At 33.8% G+C, this 24,828-nt stretch overlaps 1 protein-coding gene across 16 annotated transcripts in view; it reads left to right on the top strand.

Annotated features, from left to right (window-relative positions):
* The window catches only part of FER (FER tyrosine kinase), a 725,379-nt gene that overhangs the window by 383,595 nt on the left and 316,956 nt on the right, over nt 1-24,828 (top strand). For 15 of the 16 annotated variants that reach the window (XR_007726658.1, XR_007726657.1, XM_050794609.1 and 12 more), the window contains 2 exons: nt 20,614-20,797; nt 24,189-24,326. Coding sequence is in view for 13 of the 16 variants with exons in the window: in XM_050794609.1 (XP_050650566.1) it covers nt 20,614-20,797; nt 24,189-24,326 (322 nt within the window). In the remaining 3 variants the exon portion in view is untranslated. Of the gene's footprint in view, nt 1-20,613; nt 20,798-24,188; nt 24,327-24,828 lie in introns of those variants that run through there. The other variant, XM_050794616.1, reaches the window with a different exon arrangement.

The following is a 24,828-nucleotide window of genomic DNA, read 5'->3' as shown; positions in this document are numbered from 1 at the left end:
GATCCAGTCACCCCACTAAACACCCGACTCCCTAACACCTTGCAGGTGTTAGTATTTCAATATATGAATTGTAGGAGGGGCACACACATTCAGACCATAGCACTATAGCTTTATAATTCTTAAAATCAGATAGTGTTAGCTGTTCAACTTTGTTCTTCTTTGAAGTTGTTTTGGATATTCTAGATCCTTTGCATTTCCATATACTTTTTTGGATCTGTGGATAATTTCTGTAAAATAGCCTGCTGGGGTTTTGATAGGGATTGTATTGAACTTAATAGATCAAGTAGGGGAGAGTTGACTTCTTAACAATGTTGAGTCTCCTAATCCATTTACATGGAATGTTTCTCCGTGCAAATCTTACATTTCTTTTATTAAAGTTCGTTCTTTATTTTTGGTGCTATTGTGGATAGTATTGTTAATTTTATTTTTGGATTGTTCATTGCTGGTGTATATATATAAATACAATTGATTTTTGAATATTAACTTTTATCCTGTGGACTTACTGAACTTGTTTATTAATTCTAGTAGACTTTTATTTTGTTTTGTTTTGTTTACATGGTGTCTTGCTCTGTCGCCCAGGCTGGAGTGCAGTGGCACCATCTTGGCTCACTGCAACCTCTGTCTCTCAGGTTCAAGCAATTTTCCTGGCTCAGCCTCCCGGGTAACTGGGACTACAGGTGCCTGCTACCACTCCCAGCTAATTTTTTGTATATATGTTTTTTTCCAGTAGAGATGGGGTTTCACCATGTTGGTCAGGCTGATCTCAAACTCCTGACCTCAAGTGATATGCCTACCTCGGCCTCCCAAAGTGCTGGGGTTACAGATATGAGCCACTGTGCCTGGCCTCTAGTTTTTAAATATGAATTTCTTAGGATTTTATACTTATAGGATCATATTATCTATATATAAAGACAGTTTTACTTTTACCTTTTCAATCTAGGTGACTTTTTTTTTCTTCTTTTTCTTTTTCTTGCCTGATTGCAGTGGCTAGATCCTCCAGTATAATATTGAATAGAAGTGAGAGGAGCAAACAGTGTTGGCTTGCCTTGTTCCTGAACTTAGGTGTAAAGCATTTATTTAGTCTTTCACCTTCAAGTATGACGTTTGCTGTAGTTTTTTTAAAGGCTTAAAAAAAAATTGTACTGAAGTAATTTTTCTCTTTTCCTGTGTTAGAATGGATGTTACATCTTGTCAAATGCTCTTTCTGCATCTATTGAGATAAATATGTGCACATTTTGTTTGTTAATATGGTTATTTTGATTGATTTTCACATTTCAAATATTACACCAACCTTGCATAAAATCTCCCTAGTCATGACTAAGAATACAATTTTCTTAGTCATGATGTATTATTACTTTTTATATTGTTGGATGTGATTTGCTAAGTTTTTGTTTATAATTTATCACCTATGTCTATGTTTCTTGTAATGTCTTTGTCTCATTTTCATATGAGGATAATGCTGGCTTCAGACTGGTTACCTTCTCACCAGTTTTCTAGGAAGATTTGTGTTGAGTTAGTATTATTTCTTTCTTAAATATTGGTAGAATTCACTTGTGAAACCATCTGGATCTGCTTGTTTTTATGTTTCCTTTTTGGTTAAGTTTTTAAAGTATAAATTCACTTGCTGTAATCAATACGGGGCTATTTTAGCCAGGTATGGTGGCGTGTGTTTGTTGTCCCAATTACTTGGGAGACTGAGAAGGAGAAGGATCGCTTGAGCCCAGGAGTTCGAAGTTACATGCCATTGCACTCCAGACTGGGTGACAAAGTGAGACCTTGTCTCTGGGAAAAAAAAAAAAAAATGGGGCTACTTAATTTGTTTCTTTTTATTTTAGGTTTGGTAGGTTGTCTTTTCAGGAATTTGTCCATTTCATATAAGTTATAGAATGTATTGATAGTAATTTGTTCATAATAGTCCTTTATTCACCTTTTTATATTTATAGAATGTGTAGTGACATTTCCTTTATTAGTACTTTTTCTCTTGTTTCCTGATCATTGTGACTAGAGGTTTATCAGTTTTATTAATCTTCTCAAAGACCAGCTTTTGGTCTTTTTTCTTCTGTTTTTGTGATTTCTACTTTAACAATTTCTGCTCTGGTCCTTATTTCCTTCCTTCTGCTTGCTTTAGGCTTAGTTTGCACTTTTTCTATTTTTCTTAATGTGGAAGCTGAGGTCATTGATTTGAGAACTATCTTCTTTTCAAATGCAAGCATTTAGCACTCTAAAGTTCCTTAAATACTATTGTTTTTGCAATATCCCCTCAATTTTATATAATATGTTTTCATTTTTATTCCGGCCAAAATGCTTTCTAATTTCCTTTTTGATTATGTTTTTTTGTGTGTGTTTTTCTTTGATTCATAGGTTATTTAGAAGAATGCCGTCTAGTTTCCTAATGTTTTAGCATTTTTCTAGAGTTTTTTAATTTTTTAAAATTTACTTTCATTGTGGTCTGAGAATGTTTTTATGACTTTAAAATTTATGTAATATTTTATTTTGGCCAGTAAATGTCTGTTTTGGTAAATGCTTTATGTGCACTTGATAAGAATGTGTATTCTGCTGTTGTTCTTTAGAGTGATCTACATTGTCAACTTGGTACAGTTGTTTAATAGTATTATTCAAATTCATTATGTTCTTAGTAATTTTTTGGTCTATGTGTTGTATCAGTTATTGATGGAAGGATATTGCAATCTCCAACTATAATTGTGGATTTGTCTATTTCTTCTTGTAATTCTATCAGTTTTTACTTTATGTGTTTTGAAACTATTATTGGTATGTAAGCATTTATGAGTATTATATTCTTTTGATGACCTGACTACTTTATTATTATGAAATGACTTTTATTATGCCTGGCAATAATATTCTTTGCTCTGTTATTCATCCTGTTTGATATTAATGTAGCCATTCCAGCTTTCTTTTGATTAGTGTTTACATAATATATTTTTCTTTTTCCTTTTTTCCTTTATATTTTATTTTTTACAACAGGGTCTCACTCTGTTGCTCAGGTTGGAGTGCAGTGGTGGTGTGCTTATAGCTTGCTGCACCCTCAAACTCCTGGGCTCAAGTAGTCCTCCTGTCTCAGCCAACTGTGTAGCTAGAAATACGAGCATGTGCTGCTATGCCCAGCTAACTTTTTATAGAGATGGGGTTTCGCCATGTTCTCTAGGCCAGTCTCAAACTCCTGAGCTCAAGTTACCTTCCTCCCTGGGCCTCCCAAAGTGTTGAGAGTACAGGTATGAGCCACCATATCTGACCTATCTATATTCTTTTTTCATACTTTAACCAGTTTCCGTCTTTATTTCTGAAATGCATCTCTTGTAAACAGCATATAGTTATCTCTTGCTTTTGTTTCTTGATAATCCCCACCTTTTAATTAGTGGCATTTAGACCAATATTTAAATGTAACTTTTTATCATGTTAAGTTTAATCTGTCATTTTGCAGTTTATTTTCTCTTTGTTCCATGTATTCTGTATTTCACTTTGCCTTTATTCTACCTTCATCTGGATTAATTGAACATTTTTCTGAAGATTCTTATCTCTTTTGCTGATTTGTTAGCTCTAATGTTTTATTTTATTTTGTATGTAATTTACCATAATATATCTTTAAGTGGTATTATGCCACTTTGTACACATGCCATATATATAGTATGGGAATCTTACAGTAGTATAGTTCTGTTTCTCCTTTTCCTGTCTTTGTGCTATTATAGTGATATGTTTTATATATTTTACTTTTGCTTATGTTGCAAACTACACATTACATTTTTTTAAATAGTAAATTATCTTCAATAATAAAATATTTCATATATTTATCCATGTACTTATCTTTTCCAGCATTCTTTATTTATCTATGTCTCTATTTCTATTTGGTATCATTTTACTTTTGCCTGAATGGCTTACTTTTAAAATTTCTTGTAATGTAGGTCTGCAAATAATGAATTCTTTATGTATGTCCGAAAAAATATTTATTTCAGTTTCATTTTTAAAATATATTTTTTGGGGGTATAGAATTTTTTTTAAACAGATTTTTACCCCTTCATGTTTTTAAAGATGTTTCTCCAGTGCCTTGTCACAGAGAAATCTGCTATAATCCTTATCTTGGTTGCTCTGAACATTTCATTTTCCTTTGGTAGCTTTTAAGATTTTTCTTTTATCATTGGTTTTAAGCAATTTGATCATGATTTACTTTGTCGTAAGTTTTTTATTGAAGTTTTAATTTATGTTTGTGTTTTTTGAGCTTCTTGTATCTGAGTTTTTAATTTTCATCAAATTTGGAAAACTTTCAGCCATTATTTCTTCACGTATATTTTGTCTCCCCCTCTCTTTTTGCTTTCTTTCAGAGACGCCAGTTATACATATATTAGGCTGCTTGTAGTTCTCTTACAGACTTGTAATGCTCTGTTAATTTTTTTCCCCATTGTCTTTTTTTTCTGTTTCATATTGGTTAGTTTCTGTGACTATGTCTAAAAGTTTAGTAATCTTTTCTTCTGCAGTGCCTAATTGCCTGTAATCCCATCTGGTGGTGATTTTTTTTTTTTTTTTTTTTTGGTGGTGGTTGTTAACTCAGGCAGTATAGGTTTTGCCTCCTCAAGGATGATTTAGGTCTTTTCTTTTTTTTTTTTTTTTTTTTTTTTTTTTTTTTTTTTTTTTTTTTTGAGACGGAGTCTTGCTCTGTCACCCAGGCTGGAGTGCAGTGGCCGGATCTCAGCTCACTGCAAGCTCCGCCTCCCGGGTTTACGCCGTTCTCCGGCCTCAGCCTCCCGAGTAGCTGGGACTACAGGCGCCCGCCACCTCGCCCGGCTAGTTTTTTTGTATTTTTTAGTAGAGACGGGGTTTCACCGTGTTAGCTGGGATCGTCTCTCGATCTCCTGGCCTCGTGATCCGCCCGTCTCGACCTCCCAAAGTGCTGGGATTACAGGCTTGAGCCACCGCGCCCGGCCGATTTAGGTCTTTTCTTAAACCTTTTATATATCTACTTAACTTTTTGAACATACTGAATACCACTATAATAACTGTTTTGAAATCCTTGTCACCCAGTTCTAACTTCTGTGTCAGTCACTTTCAGTTGATTGATTTGTTCCCTCATTTTGGGTAGATATTTTTGCTTCTTTGAATGCCTGATAACTTTTGATGAGACGCTATACATTGTGAATTTTAAACTTATCAGACTGGGTCTCATTAACACTTTTAATAAAGCTATAAGACTTTTAGTCCAAGGATAAAATGTAGAACATTGTCTTAATTCATGATAGAGAGAATAATAATAACATTTTGTTTGTGAAATGATGGGAGTTTAAAAAGCATATTATTAGGGCTGGACGCAGTGGCTCATGCCTGCAATCCCAGCATTTTGGGAGGCCGAGGCGGGTGAATCACGAGGTCAAGAGATCAAGACCAACTTGGCCAACATGGTGAAACCCCATCTCTACTATACAAAAAAAATTAGCTGGGCGTGGTGGTGCGCACCTGTAGTCCTAGGTACTTGGGAGGTTGAGGCAGGAGAATCACTTGAGCCTGGGAGGTGGAGGTTGCAGTGAGCTGAGATTGTGCCACTGTACTCTAGCCTGGCGACAGAGCAAGACTCCGTCTCAAAAAAAGAAAATAAATAATATTTTTAGTGCCTTTTTTGAGCTTGTTTTCCCTCTTGGAATTTATAATGATTCTCTACTGTTTTTCTATATGAAATCTATAATATACTTTTCCATGTGTTTGTTTTGTTTCATAAATAATCTGAGGATTACAGTTAAGATGTTTCTGATTTTTCTTCTGCATAAGTTAAATAATTGAAGTTTTTGTATACTTTAGATAATCCTTTTATAGTGTTTGATTTTTCAAGGAATTCCATAAGTTTAGATTTATCACTGTACACACGTAAGTATTTTGTCTTTGTGTTTGATTTGTCTTTTGATCTCATGTGAAATGAGAAAAAATTTTATATAAAACTTGAAGGAAAATGTTTTATCTATTTTTTTAAGTTGGAATACTATTTGTTTTTCTATTAGAAGACATTAAACTTTTAAGATTTACTTTTTATTCTTTTTTTCTTGTCAAGGGATTTCTGAAAAAATGCTGCAAAGAATATCTGTATTCTGTTTATTACAGTAATTTTCTGTTTATTTAGGGCAGATCATATTGATTTTACTACACTTATTTTACAGTATTCAAAAAAAATAATAATGGTCACTTACAATGTTAGATAGTTTCCCTGGAAATTTCTCATAGACAAACAGTTTTTAAGTACATGATGGGGAGAATAAAGAAATAGTTGAAACCAAATCTGTCTGATTTCAGTGTCCATGGCCTTTGTTGGTTTTGTTTCTTCCTATGAAGAACATGAACTAAATTAAACTTTGTTGTGATAATGAAAGATCAAAATACATTAACCTAAGTTTTAGAGTCTTAGTGGACTTTATCATCCTTCCTAATTTGTTCTGAGAGTTATATGAGTTTATTTATTCCCAGATATTTTGGGCTCACAATTTCCTGAAATTGTTCATGTTGTAGATAATATACATCATTGTATTAATCTGTTTTTATGCTGCTGATGAAGACTGGGCAGTTTACAAAAGAAAGAGATTTAATGGGCTTACATTTCCACATGACTAGGGAGGCCTCACAATCATAGCAGAAAGCAAGGAGGAACAAGTCATGTCTTACATGGATGGCAACAGGCAAAGAGAGAGATTGGGCAGGGAAATTCTGCATTATAAAGCCATGAGATCTCATGAGACTTATTCACTGTCATGAGAACAGCATGGGAAAGACCTGCCTCCATGATTCAGTTACCTCCCACTGGCTCCCTCCCACAACATGTGGGAATTCAACGTGAGATTTGGGTGGGGACACAGCCAAACCATATCAATCATCTTCACCTATATATATACATGCAGGTTCTTGTGCAGATGCCATGTAGTACTTTGTTCAAAGTAAAAAAAAAAAAAAAATTAAAGAGTAAATATAATGCATGCCAATTTTATAATATGTAAGCAAAACCATATTGTATGGTATTGAATTTAATAATTTCAAATGTGGTTTTTTTTTGAAGTTTTATAGTTTACTTAAAGATATTCTGAAGTATCAGAAAAGATGTTAAAAATAACTACACTCTAATTATATATTCAGATATAGCCTACTTAATTGATTCTGTAGGTCTAGAGTTATGCTAGGGTTTTATGTTTACCAAACCTCAAAATACCGATCATAGTATTTATGAGGCCTTTTCTTACATGAGTAGGAGTCTGAATGCTTCTGCTTTATCACACATCATGTTTAGGGAAAAAAAAAGAAAACAGGATAGCTACTCTACATTACACATGCCCATGTCAATCAGTCTAGAGGCACTTGAAAGGAGTTATCTTCACCCTCTTTTATCACACGAGTGGGGAAACAAACTATCTTCCTAATTATCCTTTTTCTCTGATAAATAAAAGAGTGCTAAGGGATTGGTAAACCCTCTGGTAATTTGTAAGCCGTCATTTACCCTAAGCAGACAGAGTGAGAGGATACCTACTGCTAGAACTGTGGGGAGTAGCTGCAAGTCTCATTCAAAAGTAAATTTTTCTGTAATTGGGAAGTAGATTTTCTTAAATTGCCTCTTCATGCATTATGAATAGTTTGTGATATTTTATAGCCAATTAAAATTGATTACATCTGTTGAGTTGTCTCTGTAGAGTACTTTAATTATGAAAACCAGTTTGAAATGAGTCCAGCCTTTAGACAGATGGTTAAATTTATGTTTGAATAAGTCCACATTTTAAAAAATGGATACGACTTTTTAAAAGCTATTTTAGTTAATTTCCTCAATTTGAGTTCACCAAGAATGGCAACTAGCCTTCTTATTCAATATCTGTATATTTTGGTGATATTTAAATATCAAAATCATGTGTGGGTGTTATATGGAGGTCCTTATATTCTGGAACTCAAATTTCTCTCTCAGTTGAACATATGGAAAAATTCATATTGGGCATGGTAGTTGCCAAAGTAGAGTTGAAGCTACAGTGGTTGGTCATGAGTTCTGTTGAAGTGACCTGAAAATGAGAGGTTTCCACTTATTTTTGGATTTAGTGATTAATATATATCAGCAGCTAACTTACGGAATGAATGCTTTTTGCTGCATAAAGTATGAAGTGAAATTTCCTTAATATGATAGGAACTTTACAAGGTAATTAAAAGTAATGGCACTCTTAGCTTTAATGAAATTTGCATTGGGTTAAAGCTGTGCAGAAATTGGAATGACAGTTATAATAATCTCATTAAATGCTGAAATATATGGGATGGAATATGCTATATGATTCATTTATATTCTTTATATTATTTCCTAAATTTGTCCATATTTTGCTTAGTTTTGTTAAGGAAACAAAGCTAAGTTCTACACATGAAAAAATTAAGAGAAGTTCTATCTTCTATATTTTATAGGCAAGCTTCTTAGCAATACTAGTTCTGGACTTCATTACTAAAAAGATGATATAAATGTCATAAGGTAGTATTGATAATATAAACAGTGTGACCTAAACAGCACATGGTAAAATTACAATCTTTCAATAACTTTTAAAAAATTGATTTGTTTGAATTTCTTTTTTTCAAATAAGAACTATATCAATTTATGCATTTAAGAACTGTTTGTTGAGTTCTTGCTATATGTTAGTCACTGCTGTCTTAATTTGGGATATTGTAGATAACAATACATACAAAAATCCCAGCCTCCTTGAGGCTTACATTTTAGAGCAGAAGATAGCTGATTCATAAAGAAATAAGTGAAACATAGCATGTAAAATGGTGATAAATAAATACCATGGAGAAAAACGAAACAAGGTAGGGAGATTGAGTATTGAGAAGATGATCGCGTATTCCTCATGGAGAAAGAAACGTTTAAATAAAGAGTGAAGGAAGTCAGGGAATGAACCACGTGATCATCTGTAGCAAAGAGTACTCCAGGTAGAGAGAACAGCCAAACAAAGTCATTGAGATTTTATCATTTCTGGCATATTTGAAGATCAGTGCAGATGCCTTTTTGTCTGTAACTGAGTTGATTGATAAGAGAGGCATGGAGGTATGACATGAGGTCAGAGATGAAGAATGATGGTAGTTGACAGGCAACACATAGATTATGTAGGATCTTGGTAGTTCTTTTAAAACACTGACTTTTACTCAAGTAAGATAGGAAGCCATTGGGGTGTTTTGAGCAGAGGAGTGACGTGAATGAACTTATATTTTAACAGGATAATTGTTGTAACCTTTTTGAGAATAGTCTGAAATGAGAGAGGAAGGACAAAAGTAAGGAGACAGTTACTTCCAGGCTGTTGCAGTAGTTTAGGCAAGGGGTCATGCTGATTTGGACCTGGTTGGTAGCAAAAGAAGTGCTGAGAAGTGCTCAAATTCTGTATAAACAATGAATCCTTGTTATTCATGGTAGTTTGACAAAGTCACTGTGTACATTAAATTAGTTAGTGCTGACTTGTTTCACCTAGGGGACATAAAGATTTGTTTCCTGCAAGCAATGGCAACATTTTCAGCAACTGATCAATACATAACTTTGTTTTATGTATGTTTTCATTTAAAGACACCTTATGTAACATTGAACTCACAACCAGTGGTGCTATAACTCATGGCTAAATGAAACTTATCTAATACAGGTATCTTCTCTTTAAGGGTCATCACAGCCTTTTTGAGTGTAGGACCATTAGACAGACTTCAGCACTAGCGCCATTTCAAACAGTGAAATCACTAACAAAATTTACAAAAATGTGAAAAATGCACCACATAGACTGCAAATTGTTTACAGTTGTAAAAGCTGAAACAGAGCAGAGCCTACTTTTGTTCAACCTCAGCTCAGAACCTGTGCCTTTACTCAAATTTTTTGCTGCTCTGCACATGGCATACCCATAATTGACCTGGAATGCAGTGCATGTATTGTTTTGGGGGTTTTAAAGAAATTTTACCCCGTAGGTAAATTCAGGAATACAACTTTCACAAATAATGAAAATCTACTATCTATTGAAAGTAGAACTGGCTGGACGCGGTGACTCATGCCTGTAATCCCAGCACTTTGGGAGGCTGAGGCAGATAGATCACTTGAGGCCAGGAGTTCAAGACCAACCTGGCCACTGGCCATCATGGTGAAACCCTGTCTGTACTAAAAATACAAAAAATTAACCAGTCCTCGTGTGGCAAACACCTATAGTCCCAGCTACTAGGGAGGCTGAGGCACCAGAATTGCCTGACCCAGGAGGTGGAGGTTACAGTGAGCCAAGATTGCCCCCACTGCACTCTAGCCTGGGTGACAGAGCAGCAACACCCTGTCGAAAAACAAAAACAAACAAACAAACAAAAAAAGCCTAGAGGATTTGCCATTGAATTGGATGTAGTTTGTGAGAAAAAGAGGAAAAAACTGATTCCAGGATTTTTGGCCTGAGCAACTGAAGAATGGCATTGTTAGTAACTGAGGTGGGAAAAATGTGGGAAGACCGGTTTTTAGAGTTTTATTAGATACTTAAGTGGAGATGTTGAATTAAATCTCTAGTTCAGCAGTTCCAGGGAGAGGTCTGGAGTAGAACTATAAATATGAAATGTTAATTGTCATTTTAAAGCCATGAGATTTTATGACATTACCAGTAGTATGAATGAAGATAAAAAAAGAGAAGAGTCTTAACAAAGACTGAGCCCAACATGAAGTCAGGGAAATAAAGAGTTAAAAATAATACAAAAGACCAATAGGAAAACTAAGTGAATGTGCTATTCTGGAAGACAATATGGGAAGACAGGTTTCAAGGAAGAGCAAGTGATTAACTAGGTTAAATACTGCTAAAACATAAGGTGAGGACTAAGATTTGGAGTTAGCAAAGTGTACATTATTGGTGATTTTGACAAGAGAAATTTCAGTGGAGTGGTACAGGGAAAATCCTAAATGGACTGGGTTTAAGAAAGAAGGAGAGAAAAGAAACTGGAGATAACCAGTATCAGTTCTGCAGTAAAGGGGAGGAGAGAAATATGGAAGTAACTGGAAGAAGTGCAGTAAAGGGAGGTTTTTTTTGTTTGTTTTTCAAGATTGGGAGCTATTACAACTTGTTTGCTGATGAAACTGCACTTCTAGGGAAGGAAACACAGTTGAGGCAGCAGGAATGAAGGAAGAATTGCTGGAGAAATGTCCCTGAGTAGGTGAGAGAGGATACATCTAGTACCCAAATAAATAGATTAGTCTTTACTTTGAACAAGGACAGTTTATTCGTAGTAATAGTTTAGGAGAGATGGAGAGATATGGATTCAGATAAAAAGGTTAGATATGCTGGTGAAAGCTTATGGAAGTTCTCTTCAGAGTAATTTCTAAAAATGGGGTTCACGGACTCCCTCTTCACAGTAATGTGGCTCAGATTTCAAAATCATAAGGTACAAACTATTAAGTACACAATGAAAAGTTTTTTCTCCCCAGTCATTATTCATTTTTTTCCTCCAGAGGCAACAGATATTATCTGCTTTTTCTAGAGATATTTTATGCATAACATGTAGCTTTTAAGCCAGTTTTTTAAGTGTGTTCATCAACTTATTAGATACGTTTCATATCATAGTACATATTAGGAGTTGGAGGTTAGTGTGTGGTTGTTTATGCTAAGTTAATGATGATCTCTGCACTTCTTGTGGTACAGTTATATCTTAACATGATGACTATTTGGTGAGCCTTCATTTTAATTTTCTTATCAAATATCTTTTAGGAAGAGACTATAACTGTGCATCCCTCATATAACCTAGGACAACATGGATTGTAGATAAACATTTAAAGGATGAATGCCCTAAATTTTCTGTAAATGTTGTTTTTCCACATACTTGACTAGTCTTCTAAAGTAGAGTTAAATCTTTTTTTTTTTTTTTTTCATAGTATGGCTTCTTTTTGTATTAATATTACATGCAGTGGAAACATACCTGCTAGGAGACATACAAATTAAAACTAAATTTTCTTTTCTGAACTAGGAAATCAGTGTTTTGATATTTAAAGAACAAATTGTTGAGGCTTCTTGTCTGTAGGCTGAATAACACCAGTTCTTTATATATAATGATTATTCTGTTACTTTAAAAGTTTGATCCAGTTTTCACAGCTGTCTATTAACTATATTTTAACATCATTTCAGTCCTATAGAAATGTTGAAAGAATAGTAAAAAGAATTCCCATATACCGTTCACTCACGTTTCCTGAATGTTCACATTTTACCACATTTGCTTTATACTTTTCTGTCTCTGTATGTGGTACATATATATGTATGTGTATGTGTGTATGTGTAAATATAAAAAGTAAATGTATATTTATTAAGTTGTCATATCTTTTTGGTTGCCTTTACGCTGGAATAGTTAAAAGTCTTTATGGTTCGCAAAACGTTGACATTTTTGAGCGGTATAGGACGGTTATTTTGTGGAGTATTCCTTGATTTGTTTTTCTGCATAATATTTGTTATTTAGTTTTCATAGGAATACCATAGAAATAATGTTCTGTTGTCGGTGCTTTATATCAGGTTCATGATGTCAGTTCATCCCATTATTGGATATTAATTTGATCATTGGAATAAGGTGGTATATACTTGATTTCTCCACACTAAAGTCACATTTTCATTTTTCCTTGTTAATAAGTATTGTAGGGAAAACATTGACACTGTGTAAATATGGTGTTACTCTTCAGATTTTCACCCACTAGTTTTTCTATCAATGGTGCTTGCCTAAATTATTTATTATCATAGCAATTGTGAAATGGTAATTTTCTAATTCCATTATTCCTTTTACATTTATTAATTTGTTTTTAATATATGGAAGGGCTTTTCCCTCTCTCCGGTTTATTTTTTAAATTTATGTATTAATTTAATGTATTAGAATGAACTCACAGATTCAGATTTTTATTCATGGATTATAATTTTCTACTATAATAATTTTATACTATCATGCTCAGATTTGGGCAGTGGGAGCCACTTCAAACTGGCTCCTCTGTCCTTTTGACACATTCCTATCATTCATTGAGTACGTATTTTCTGGCTCATCTTACACTTTTCCTACTTCAGGTTCCATTTCTCTATGAAACCCTAGTTCCTTTTATTGGAGAATTGTATTTGGAAAACAATATCTGGCCGTTGGTGTGCTCGTTGCTAGTGGAGTATCTTGTTCTAGGTCCTGTTAATTGACAGAGACAGGAAATAAGCAACATGTACACACTCATGTACACCTGTGCTTTTTTTCTGTTATCTATTGGTCTATCTAGGGATACACTGAGGGGTTCACATTGATACTTCAAATTCAAATCCAATACCATAGAGTTTATTCCTTCTCTTCCTATTTATATATTTGCAACTGCTTTCTCTGGCAGTGAGAAACCGAGCTTCTGTTATTCACAATATTTTACTTACTTGCTCAAATGCTAGAATACACAGAAAGTAATTTCAATATTGCTAACTCATGCCTCTGAAAAATGAAACTTAAAAATTACAGTTTGGTATTTGTTTAAATCTTTTCTTGTCTTTAGCCTTCTATTTGTAATCATATACTGTTTTCCAAAGTTACTTAGTTTTTTACAAAATTACTTCCCTACTCCTTTTAGTGTGGTTAGTGTTACTCACTGGAAATACAGTTTGGTTCATTTGTTTCTGTTGTATCTCATTTTAATTCTGCCCCCCCCATCCTTGTTAATTTTGTTTATTTCTGTGTGAAACTTTAGTGATTCTAAAAGTTAACACTGTTCAAAACCATATAGAAAACTCAGTCGTTTTTATTTCTCTTTCTTTCTTGCACAAAACTACGATTATATAATATTCTTTTTCCTTTGCTTCTCCATTGATAATGCATCCTGAAAATGACAACATTCAAGTTGGTAGATAGTTTTTTCATTCTTTTTTTTTTCTGTCGTCAGTCTCTTGCTAGTTTTTTCATTCATTTCAACAACTGCATGCCACTTTAAGATTATTTAAGCCCTTTCCTACATATGGACATATAGCTTAAAATAACCTTATATATGTGTTTTGTATTGTGTGTGTGTTTGTGTGTGTGATTGGAGGAATGAATTCCCAGAAGTGTGATATAAATTCCAAGAAGTGTGATTGCTGGGTTAAAAAGTATATTTACATGTTATTTTGTTAGATATTGCCAAATTTCCTTCTATAAGGATTATACCAATTTGTATTTCTACTAGAAATGTATGAATTTTTTTTCTCCACATTCTCACCAACAGAGTTTCTCAATTTGGTAGATGAGAAGTAGTATCTTAGTTCCTCCTCCTTTCTTACATTACTGTCACTGCTGTAATCTACCACTACAGTTTTTCAGTATTTTCACATGTAGAGCAGACCTTCTTTTTCTGATGGTTGTTTTTAGATCAGTCTTAAGCATGCTGCTGTTTCTTCTCTTCATCCCCACCCCTGCCTCACCCCCCTTACACCCACCCCCAAACAACCCACCCAACAGCCTTTGGTCTTCATAAAGGCTTGCTATGGGAGGGGGAGAGATCATTTGTAGAGATTTGGTGTTTACTTTTCTACTCATAGCCAATTTAAAATTTGGACTCTGTCTGCCTGTTATGCTGAGGGTATGAGTTATATTTTTCCTTTTTTTCTTTATTATAGTTTTGGGTAATATGTGGGAGATTCAGAATTATGCTGCTGCCATATCCCAGCTACCCAGAATTCCCTCATTCACAGTATCATAAAATTATGGAATGTAGATTTGGACATGGTACATCATTCACTTTACAGGTTGTTAGAAGACTGTGGGTCAATCGAATGTAGCAGTCACTATATATGCAAGGAAATTATATTACACAGAGTTTGAGAACTTGCTCTTTAAAGGTGTTTTATATTGAATTTTTAAATAAAGTATCACTTTCAGTTCTCTGAACAGTTCAAAACCCATAAAATGTTTAATAAATGTTTCTTGATAAATCACATTTTCTTATGCCAGGAAATTTATTAAAAGTAGCAAAATATGTATATACCTATTTATTATTATTTATTATTATTATTATTTTGAGACGGAATCTTACTCTGTCGCCCAGGCTGGAGTGCAGTGGCACGATCTCGGCTCACTGCAAGCTCCGCCTCCTGGTTCCAGTGATTGTCCTGCCTCAGCCTCCCGAATAGCTGGGAGTACACACCACCACCCAGCTAATTTTTGTATTTTTAAATAGAGAAAAGGTTTCACCATATTGGCCAGGCTGGTGTTGAACTCCTGACCTCATGATCCTTCCGCCTCTGTCCCCCAAAATGCTGGGATTACAAGTGTGAGCCACCGTGCCTAGCCATACCTATTATTTTTTTTTAATGCTTTATAGGAGCATATAAACACAAAAGTTTTTTTTTTTTTTCTTTCCAAATTCTGTGCTTTATTTAGCCTTTGCTATTAACTGCATTTTGCCAATTTTCTGCCATTTAATCTATATTACAACCCAGTGAATTAGAAAGGGCAGATAATTTAACTCCTATGTTTAAAACTTAGAAACTAAAATTTAGATTAAATGGTTTGCTTGGGGCTGCACAGCTAATCAAAGGAAAAGCTAAGACTAGAATTGACTTTTAACATTGTTCTTGTCAGAACCACACTGAGTAAAAAAGGTAGCTCCTTCATTGTTTCTACATATCGCACTTGAATTTAACTTCCATGTGAAAAAAAACTTGTGTATACATTTGACCCAAGTAACTATAAGTTAAGATGAATTCCTGTGCATTTTCTTCATACTCAGTGTGCCTAGGATAGTGATTGTAGAGTAATAAGTAAAATTGTGAAGTTGAGGAGCATATTAATCTCTTTTCACACTGCTATAAAGACATATACTTACTGGGCAATTTATGAAGAAAAGAGGTTTAATTGGCTCACAGTTCCACATTGCTGGGGAGGCCTCAGGAAACTTACAATCATGGTGAAAGAGGAAGAGACATGACTTCATGGCGGCAGGTGAGAGACTGAGCAAGAGCAGGGAAAACTGCCTTATAAAACCATCAGCTCTTCTGAGAACTCACTGTCACGAGAACAGCATGGGGGGAAACAACCCCTTCATGATTCGGTCACCTTCCACCTGGTCCCTCCCTTGACACATGGGAATTACAAGGATTATAATTCCAGATGAGATTTGGGTCGGGACACAGAGCCAAACTATATTAACAAGGAATGTTCTGAAAGAAAGGAAAATTATAAGGTAGTAGAAAGTTTAGTTATCCAAATCAAAGCAGGGTGTACTTGTGGGCACTTTATTTTTAGAAAATAATCACTTCTTATTTATTATCACAGGCTTTCTACCATAATATTTCACAAATGGCAAACACTTCAGACATTTATAATAAAAAAGGTGACTTTTTAGACTAGCTTAATGAGTAGTCTAGCCTTTCTCTTGTAAATGTCAAACTTACATAATTGAGTTTTGCTAGCTTCATTATATTGTTTATGGCGTGACATGTTGTTTATACATTCTGTTATTACAAAACAATAAATAGATTTGTCAACAAGTGGCAAATGAATTATAATTTAATCTCTTTGTGAATTTTATTATGTGGAGGAGGAAAAATTGGATGTTTTCCTCCTTGTTGATTGACACGTAGAACACTCCATGCCCTGCTCCAATGCCTGTCATCGTTTAAAGAAAAAAAGGAAAAAAGCACACAGAACAAAGATAGGATTCTGTATCTGTTGTATGAAAAATAAGAATTGTTTTATTCTATATACTTCACATAATTTTAAGATCATATGCATTTATTTAAAAGTTAAGAAAGTATATTAGTGATCTGAGATATTTTGAAGTAAACAGAATTGTATTAGGTTATTTTTTGCAACAATTTTGTTAAGTAAAAGGAATTTTAAAGTTTTTATTTGTAACATTGGTTTTTATATGGTATTAACATTTCTGAAATTGACTTATATATCCTATATAGCACCGTAAACATTTATTTTAAAACAAATCAGTAAAAAGTAGCATAGAATCCCTTTCTAAATCATGGTAAGTGAGCATGTTTTTAAAACTCTTTGTTTATACCTTCAAGGGAAGGAGATAAAAGATTGATTGATAATGTGCATGCATAAGTATGCCTTATAACCAAATGTAGAAGTGTATGTGAGCTGTGGAGTACTCCTCCCCAAAATCTGTTAAAACATAACCTGAAATCTGGTTTTAAACCTGAAAGTGGTTTTGAGAATTTATTATTATCATTTTAATACAATGGATTCCACATTGGATGTTTCCAAAGGCATTAAATATTTTTGTAATTGTTATTAATGACCATTGGTAAGCTGTTGATGATTAAATTTTGGCTCTAATAGCTTCAGGTTGTTTGTCATATACTATATTTAATAAAGATAAAGGCATCTGGGAAATTCTTAACTTTTCTAATGTTATCTTGGAGCATAAAATCTTAGTGAGTTGAGTGTTGTGTATTTAGTGAATCATTTACACCAGCTAGAAAGACAGATGGGTAGTGTGCAGTTTAAATATCTGTGCAAGTGGGAGGACAGATGGGTGGTTTAAATGTCTCAATGAAAATGTGTAGAGAGATTGTCTTCTGAAGTTAGACTAAAAAATTTAGGGAATTAGGAATAATAGTTAATATAACAATAAAATTTTTAAATAGGGCAAAATGTGGAATTCAGTGAATTGATTATACCTTTTGAACTGACAGTAAAACGTAACATCTTAGAACACAATACTCAAATACACTTGCATGGTAACTGCCTGTTTTGTTTTCTTATTATGAACATGTGGACTGTAGAAAGTGTCTTTATTACTTGGAATTAACTTACCTGGTTAATTGTACCTGACCTTTTGAACTGTTGTCAGAATTAATTTATTCAATTTCAAGTAGTCAGTGAAACTTAAACTAGCTTAAAAATGGTGAGTAAAAAAAAAAAAAACAGACCAAAAACCAAAAACCTTGAAATGGGCCTTAAAAAGGGCAGCTTCTATAGCACGAGTTAGTGAACTTTTACTCTTATTCAGGAATTAATATGACTTAGCTTCTAGCCAAAATATTGGTTCCTATATGGGCAGTTATATACCTTAGATCTTGGGTGTCAGCTTCATATAGAAGCCTCCTCCTAACTTGTGTGGGTGGAGAGGAAAAGGGTGCTCATTTTTAGATGGAAGGCTGTGGGCTGGCCATAGATATGTCAGTTGCATTGACCTTTTTTATTTTTTTTATTTTTTTGATGGAGTCTCATTCTGTTGCCCAGGCTGGAGTGAAGTGGCTTGATCTTGGTTCACTGCACCCTCGGCCTCCTGGGTTAAAGTCATACTCCTGCCTCAGCCTCCCCAATGCCTGGTACCGCAGGCATGCACCACCACACCCAGCTAATTTTTTTGTATTTTTAGTAGAGACGGCGTTTCACTGTGCTGGCCAGGCCGGCCTCGAACTCCTGACCTCAAGTAATCTGCCTGCCTCAGCCTCTGAAAGTGTTGGGATTACACATTAGCCATTGTACCCAGGCAATTGCATTGACTTTTGGGGACTTTTAATGAAATATATTCTGTAAGAAGAATGCTAAGTAGTAATATTCATGAATAAAAATGCTATTATATTATTCTATGAAAAATTATTATAGTAACTGATCATGTGGGAGGATATATTCCTTAGAACATTAAGAATCATTCATGGTTAGTATTACGGAAGTCATTTTATTAATTGCTAAGTTAAAAAGTTGTGCCAAGTGTCATGCAGAGTGAAATAAATCTCTAGGGATTTATTTTAAGTGAGACAAAAAGTTTACTGATTTCTGATAAACATTAAAAAAATTTAAATAGATTTGAATTTTTGAAAAAATCACTGGGCATACCTCATAGTAAGGAGAATAATCATTTTATATTAAAGTTATATAAACACATATATGATTATTTACTAGTTCGTGACATAAAATATATTATCTTGTGGGTGGTAGTCAAAAAGTTTGAAAAACTACTACTTTAGTGATTAAAGTTGTTTTTTTTTTTTCTTTCTGATTTTCTTCAGGTGAGAACTGAATTAATGTACTTGCTTCCCTCCTGCCACTCTAGTTTTAGAACATGTTTCTGGTCAGCAGTGACAGGGGTTAGAGATACTCAGGTGAAAATACTATTTTCTTATTGAGAAGTTCTTTATGTTATAAAGTGAAATAGATTATCTGGGTAACATTTTATTAATAACTTGGACAGTTATTAATATCCCCATGTGCAAGAGCCAGTGAATGGACTATGGGTACAGAATTAAACTCTTTAATATAATTATGTGTTACTCCCTAGAAGTCAGTGATGATTCTAGTGTTTGTGAACACTAGAATGTGTTGATAGTAGAGACGTACAAGTCTGCCAGAAGGTTTGTTTCTGTTTATGTGATGTGGATGTAGTTCCTGAGCATCAGAATTGGAGGGATGATGAGAAAGCAAAGGAATTCTATTTCTCATTCTGTTCTTCTTCCTGGGAATGGTCCGAGGTCTGAAATTGTCCCTCTTTGCAAAGGCCTCACCTTTTCTCTGCTCTTTGCTCTGGGGGTACTGAGATTCTTAAATGAGGAATACTCAGGTGGTTGCTGAGCCTACGCAGAACGGCAACAAAAGGGAGGCTGCCGTCAAAAATTCTCAACTTAAGATCTGTTTCTGGGGAGGGGATTTATTTGGAGGACCTCTTTGGAAAGGGCAGAAATTAGTAAATATCTTCAACAGTTTGTTTTCTGAATCTACATTGACAAGAAATATTTGTGCAATTTGCATCAAAAGTTTAAGATCTGCTTAAAATTTTCATTTATTTATATATTCATTCGCTTATATTGGCAATCTGTAAATGTTTTCTAAATGACTAGTGGAGGAACTATAAAATGTTTTAACTTATAACATTATCAGTATCTCTCAGACTTCCTCTACATGAAGTCTAAATTTCTCTGCTTGATTTTCAAGTCATTCAGCACCTAGAAGTGCCCTACCTAAGCAGACCTATTTCTTTAACTTTCTCAAAACTTGCTGTCTTTAGATAAGCTTATCTCTATGTAACTTTGTTCTTTCCATGTAGTCACTCAATATTCCAGTTCACAAGGCTCTATGTCAAGGACTCTGTTTTGCCAAATACTGAATTCCCAGTGTTTAGCACAGTTCCTAGTAGTGTTCAGCTAATAATATTCATTGAGTGAAAGGAAGGAAGGAATGAAGGGAAAAAAGGAAGGTGAGAGGAAGGGACTATCTGTTCTTATCTTTCTTATACTTCTCCAGACATGTCCTATATTTTAAGGTTTGCTTCTCCACAAAGCCTCCTCTGAGTACCCTTGTCTTTGTTGATATCTCAAACATAGACCTAAAAATTTAACATTATTTACAAACTTTCTTGGTTTCTTGGTTTTACAGTTTTATGTGCACTGTTGTTTCAATTTGGTATAAGCTTCTTGAAGATGAAAAGGATCATATATCTGTACTTTTCTGTGTTTTACTTTGACCTTTATTCACCATTTAGTATCCTACATGCCTCCTTCTTGGCAACCTTTGTGTTAAGGATGGGCAAATCAACAGTACCTTGCATAAAGCTAAGCACATAGTGTGTGTTCAATAAAATTTTGTTATTTATAAAATGTGTGAAATAACAAAACAGTAGTAATTCAGTTTTCATGTAGTGAAGATAAAATTTTTTTCTTTTACTAACGTTCTTCAGTTTTTTTTTTTCAGGGAAGGAAACTGAAAAGGCCAAGGAACGATACGATAAAGCGACAATGAAACTTCATATGTTGCACAATCAGTATGTATTGGCGTTGAAAGGGGCACAGCTCCATCAGAATCAGTATTATGATATCACACTTCCCCTGCTTCTGGACTCCTTACAAAAGATGCAAGAAGAAATGATAAAAGCACTGTAAGATACATTTTCTTTTTATCATAAAATGCCTTCACAAAATGATTTCAACATATTTTCTCTCTAGTTTAGGTGTTGTTTCGTAAGTTTTATTATTGACCCAGTCCAATGGGTATTTCAGACCTTGATTCTTCTTGATTTTCACTTTTGATGTCCCTTCAGTTTGGGCTTATCCCCTAAACCTTCTAGCTGGCTTCCAAAATGGTCCTTCTTTTGTATGCTTTTGTTTTGTTCCCTTAGCTGGAAATTTAAATGAAAAAAAAAAAATTATAAGTTGAAAAGTGTTTGGAAGTGAATATCTGCCTCCAGAGAGTTGGGTATTTAAATCTTGAACAACTGAAAAGGCTCAAGGAAGAGATTTTTTTGAAGGTTTATTTGTCAGCTTCTTGTTCTTTCTTCTGTATAAGATTAAAATCAACAAATATTTATTGAAGTTTTACATATGCAAAACACATTACCTGATGCTTAGGGATATAGAGATGAGCAGGCCACAGTTCTTGCCTTCCTGATCTAACAGTATACTTTAATTAGTAAGTCAAATGCACACATGTTTATCATACACACTGATACAAAATGACAGAAAAAAAAAGTCATCCTTTGGTAGACCCTATCTCCTTGCTTAGTTGTTTTAGTGCCTTCCAAATGACTAAATTCAATTTTCTTTCACTGAAAATTGCGTAGGGTAATTCTTCAATGTTAGAGTTGCTGTGAACTATGTGTAGGGTTGAAGAATGGTGTAGTAATGAAAGAGAGTTAGAAAAGAAGTAAATGGTTGGTTATCTCTCAGGTGGAGATAAAGTTCACAAATAAGTAGTGAAGTATGAGAAAAGGAACTTGGGCCAATTTAATGCAGGTTCTTGCATTGTAGTTACTTTATCTGTAATTACATAAATTAGCACATAAGCTCTTAGGTTTAGCATATTTTGAAATGTAAATTGATGTGAAAAATTATTATGAGCATTTTTCAGGTTATGGTGCAAGAGGAAGCCTGTATATTACATCAATTAACACATTTATGCCAGAGGTTGCAAATTTTTTTGTGTGAACATTTTTTGTGTGTGAAAAATCAGACCTTAGCAATAACCTTGAGCAGTAGGATATAAATAACTCCCATAAGCTTAGCATTCCAACAATGGAACACTAGTCATAAATGGGTTAATAAATGCCAAAGTAACTGTTAAAGGTAAAATGATAACTTTTAAAACAAAACATTTCGTTTATACACTACATTGCACTTTGCAAAGCAGTTTCATGTGCATTTGCTCACTTGTTCCTTACAGTATCCTGTAGAGTGAGGAAGTACAGGTTATATCCAGGGTTTATCTTTGACAGACAAGTGAGAATGGACCCAGAATCACAAAGCTAAGAGGTGGCAGATCTGGAACTTGAAGCTTGAAGTCTGACTAACCCTGCACTCTCTGTGAGAGGAATGTAGTGATTTGAAGAATGTACCCTTAAAATTCCTGTGTACCCAGAATCTCAGAATGTGACCTTATTTGGAAATAGGGTCTTTGCAGATGTAATTAGTCAAGGATCTCAAGATGAAATCATTCTGGATTTAGAGTAGGCCCTAAATCCAATGACTGGAGTCCTTGTAAGAAGATGAGAGAAAGGACACAGAGAGACACACAGAAGGCCTTGTGAAGACAGAAGCAGAGATTGGCATTGTTTTCTTTGAAGGGCTCCCTGGTGCCATAACAGATTTAGTACAACTAGCTATCACTGTGTTAGATTATTCTGTTTACATACAAATATTTCAGGTTAGGGATAATATTTCTTGGGCTATTGACTTCCACAGCCTCTGAAATTAGAAGAGCAAATTTGTCTTTGCTGCCTTCCAGACTCTGCTTGACTTTTACTTCTCTTTGTGTGAAAATAAAGATAATTAGATAGTATATACTTGTGTGTAGGTAAGACTAAATTTTAGGTGATCCTCCGTATTCACATAAGATAAAGTGTTTTTAGTTAATTTGAATATGTAAACTTTTTAGTGTTGATAAAATAGTGAAATGTCTACTTAAATATTTGATTCATAAATTTACTTATCTCTAAAGTACGTACTATTGATTTAGAAATATTTCCTTTCCTACTTCCATTTATTAATAGACATTTTTAAACTGTTCACATGAATTTTCAAGAATAGTATCTTCATCATTACTGGAATATTTTTTTGAGACATATAATAGTTTCCCATGGTATGTTATTTGTACTTTGTAATATATTATTTTAGATTTAGAATTTAAAAATTCCAAGCATGATTATATCACCTCTGTTGAATCTCATGGAACATTCATGTAATATTAGGAGATTTTTTTCATTTTTCCTCCCCATTTGTATTAAAGGTGTATGTTAATGATCTCCACTGTCTTGCTTTAAAAGAATTATTTAGATAGGCTCATTTACATGAACAACATTCAGTACTTTTACTTATGAGATTATAATCCCAGAGATATTAACTAAATCTGTATTAAATTTTTCTGCCTCCCCTTTTCTTTAAATTGTGTCTGTCAGGTGATTTCTCTAATTATTTGAAACTAGCATTGCCTGAAACAGTTTAAATCTCATTTTTTTAACCTAAATGATATTTTCCTATTTAAAATAAAGTAATTGAGAGAATACCTCACAATAAGGGAGCTTGTGAGGATTAGTTTTTTATAAGTAATTATTGTGGAAAAGAAAAACAAACCATGCTTTATATTTATTTCAGCATATGCAGGATAAGCTTGTCTGTCTACACTTGTTGTTGACAGTGACCTATGGCATATTTTTACAGTATATCATTTTTAAGTAGGAAGCTGGTCTTTGCGATGGAATAGTTTTTTCCCTTTTGCATTTATTAGACCAGGCTAATAATTTTGATGACATTTTTGCTACCGATTGGAGGTCAAGAGAAGAAATGTAGATGTCTTTCAAGGTATAGAACCAGTTCAACTAAGTATACAAAAAAGAGCAGAGGCCCAGAGAAGCAGGGAAGAACCAGACAGGTAGAGCATGTGAGGAAGTAGCAGACACTGGAAAGGAACATTAAAGAGTCAGGGGTTGATCAGAGTTCCATGTTATACAACCCAAAATTTATATGAGAATATTTTGACGCAGAAAGTTATCAACTCTGGCCCTACATTTTGGACGTATCACATACATGTTTGAAAAAGTAATGCCTTATTCTAGATCATTTATAATTATTGTATGATAACAAATATAAATTGCTAATCTGTACATTTATATAATCCCCCCACTTTCCTCTCCAGGTATGAAATAAGGTGGTACAGGAAACAAGCATCTGTACATTTTGATGTTACATTTCTTATGCTTATTGTTCTGAATCCTTTTTGAGATGGTATTTCTCTTGATAAAACTTTAAAATGCTGCAAAATTTTATTTTTGTTTTCAGCAAAGGTATATTTGATGAATACAGCCAGATAACCAGTCTTGTCACAGAGGAGATAGTGAATGTCCATAAAGAGATTCAAATGTCGGTTGAACAGATAGATCCTAGTACAGAATACAATAATTTCATAGATGTTCACAGGTATGACATGTTTATTCCTCTTTAAGGATTTATGACAGTATTATTTTTCATTCATATAATAGTTAACCACAGATAAAAATAAGAAATATTTAAGATCTTATTAAGACATATAATATTTCAGATTAATTTGCTTTTAATTTTAAAAGTTCTTTGTCAATGATGATAACTATATAATGTATAGTTTTTTATATGTAAAAATATGTTCGTTGTTAATCCATATTTAATCCATGCTGAAATCCATGTTCAATCCATGGAATTATGTTTTCTTTTTAACACTTATATAATAGTACCATAACTTTATATGTATATTAAACTTTATGATGCACCAAATACTTTTCCATGGCATCTTATTTTATACTTACTACAATTGTGACAGGAATAAAGCAGGTTAATACCTGAATTCTGCAAAAAAGGAAACTAAGTCTCAAGTTATACAATTTTGGAACCCAGGATTTAGTTGTGATTTATACTATCTGTGTTTACTTTGTTAACATAATTTTGG

This window comes from Macaca thibetana, chromosome 6 (genome assembly GCF_024542745.1).
Source record: "Macaca thibetana thibetana isolate TM-01 chromosome 6, ASM2454274v1, whole genome shotgun sequence".
Classification (NCBI taxonomy): domain Eukaryota; kingdom Metazoa; phylum Chordata; class Mammalia; order Primates; family Cercopithecidae; genus Macaca; species Macaca thibetana.
Note: the sequence above shows the minus strand (reverse complement) of the source record. Positions and strands in the feature narration are given on the sequence as shown.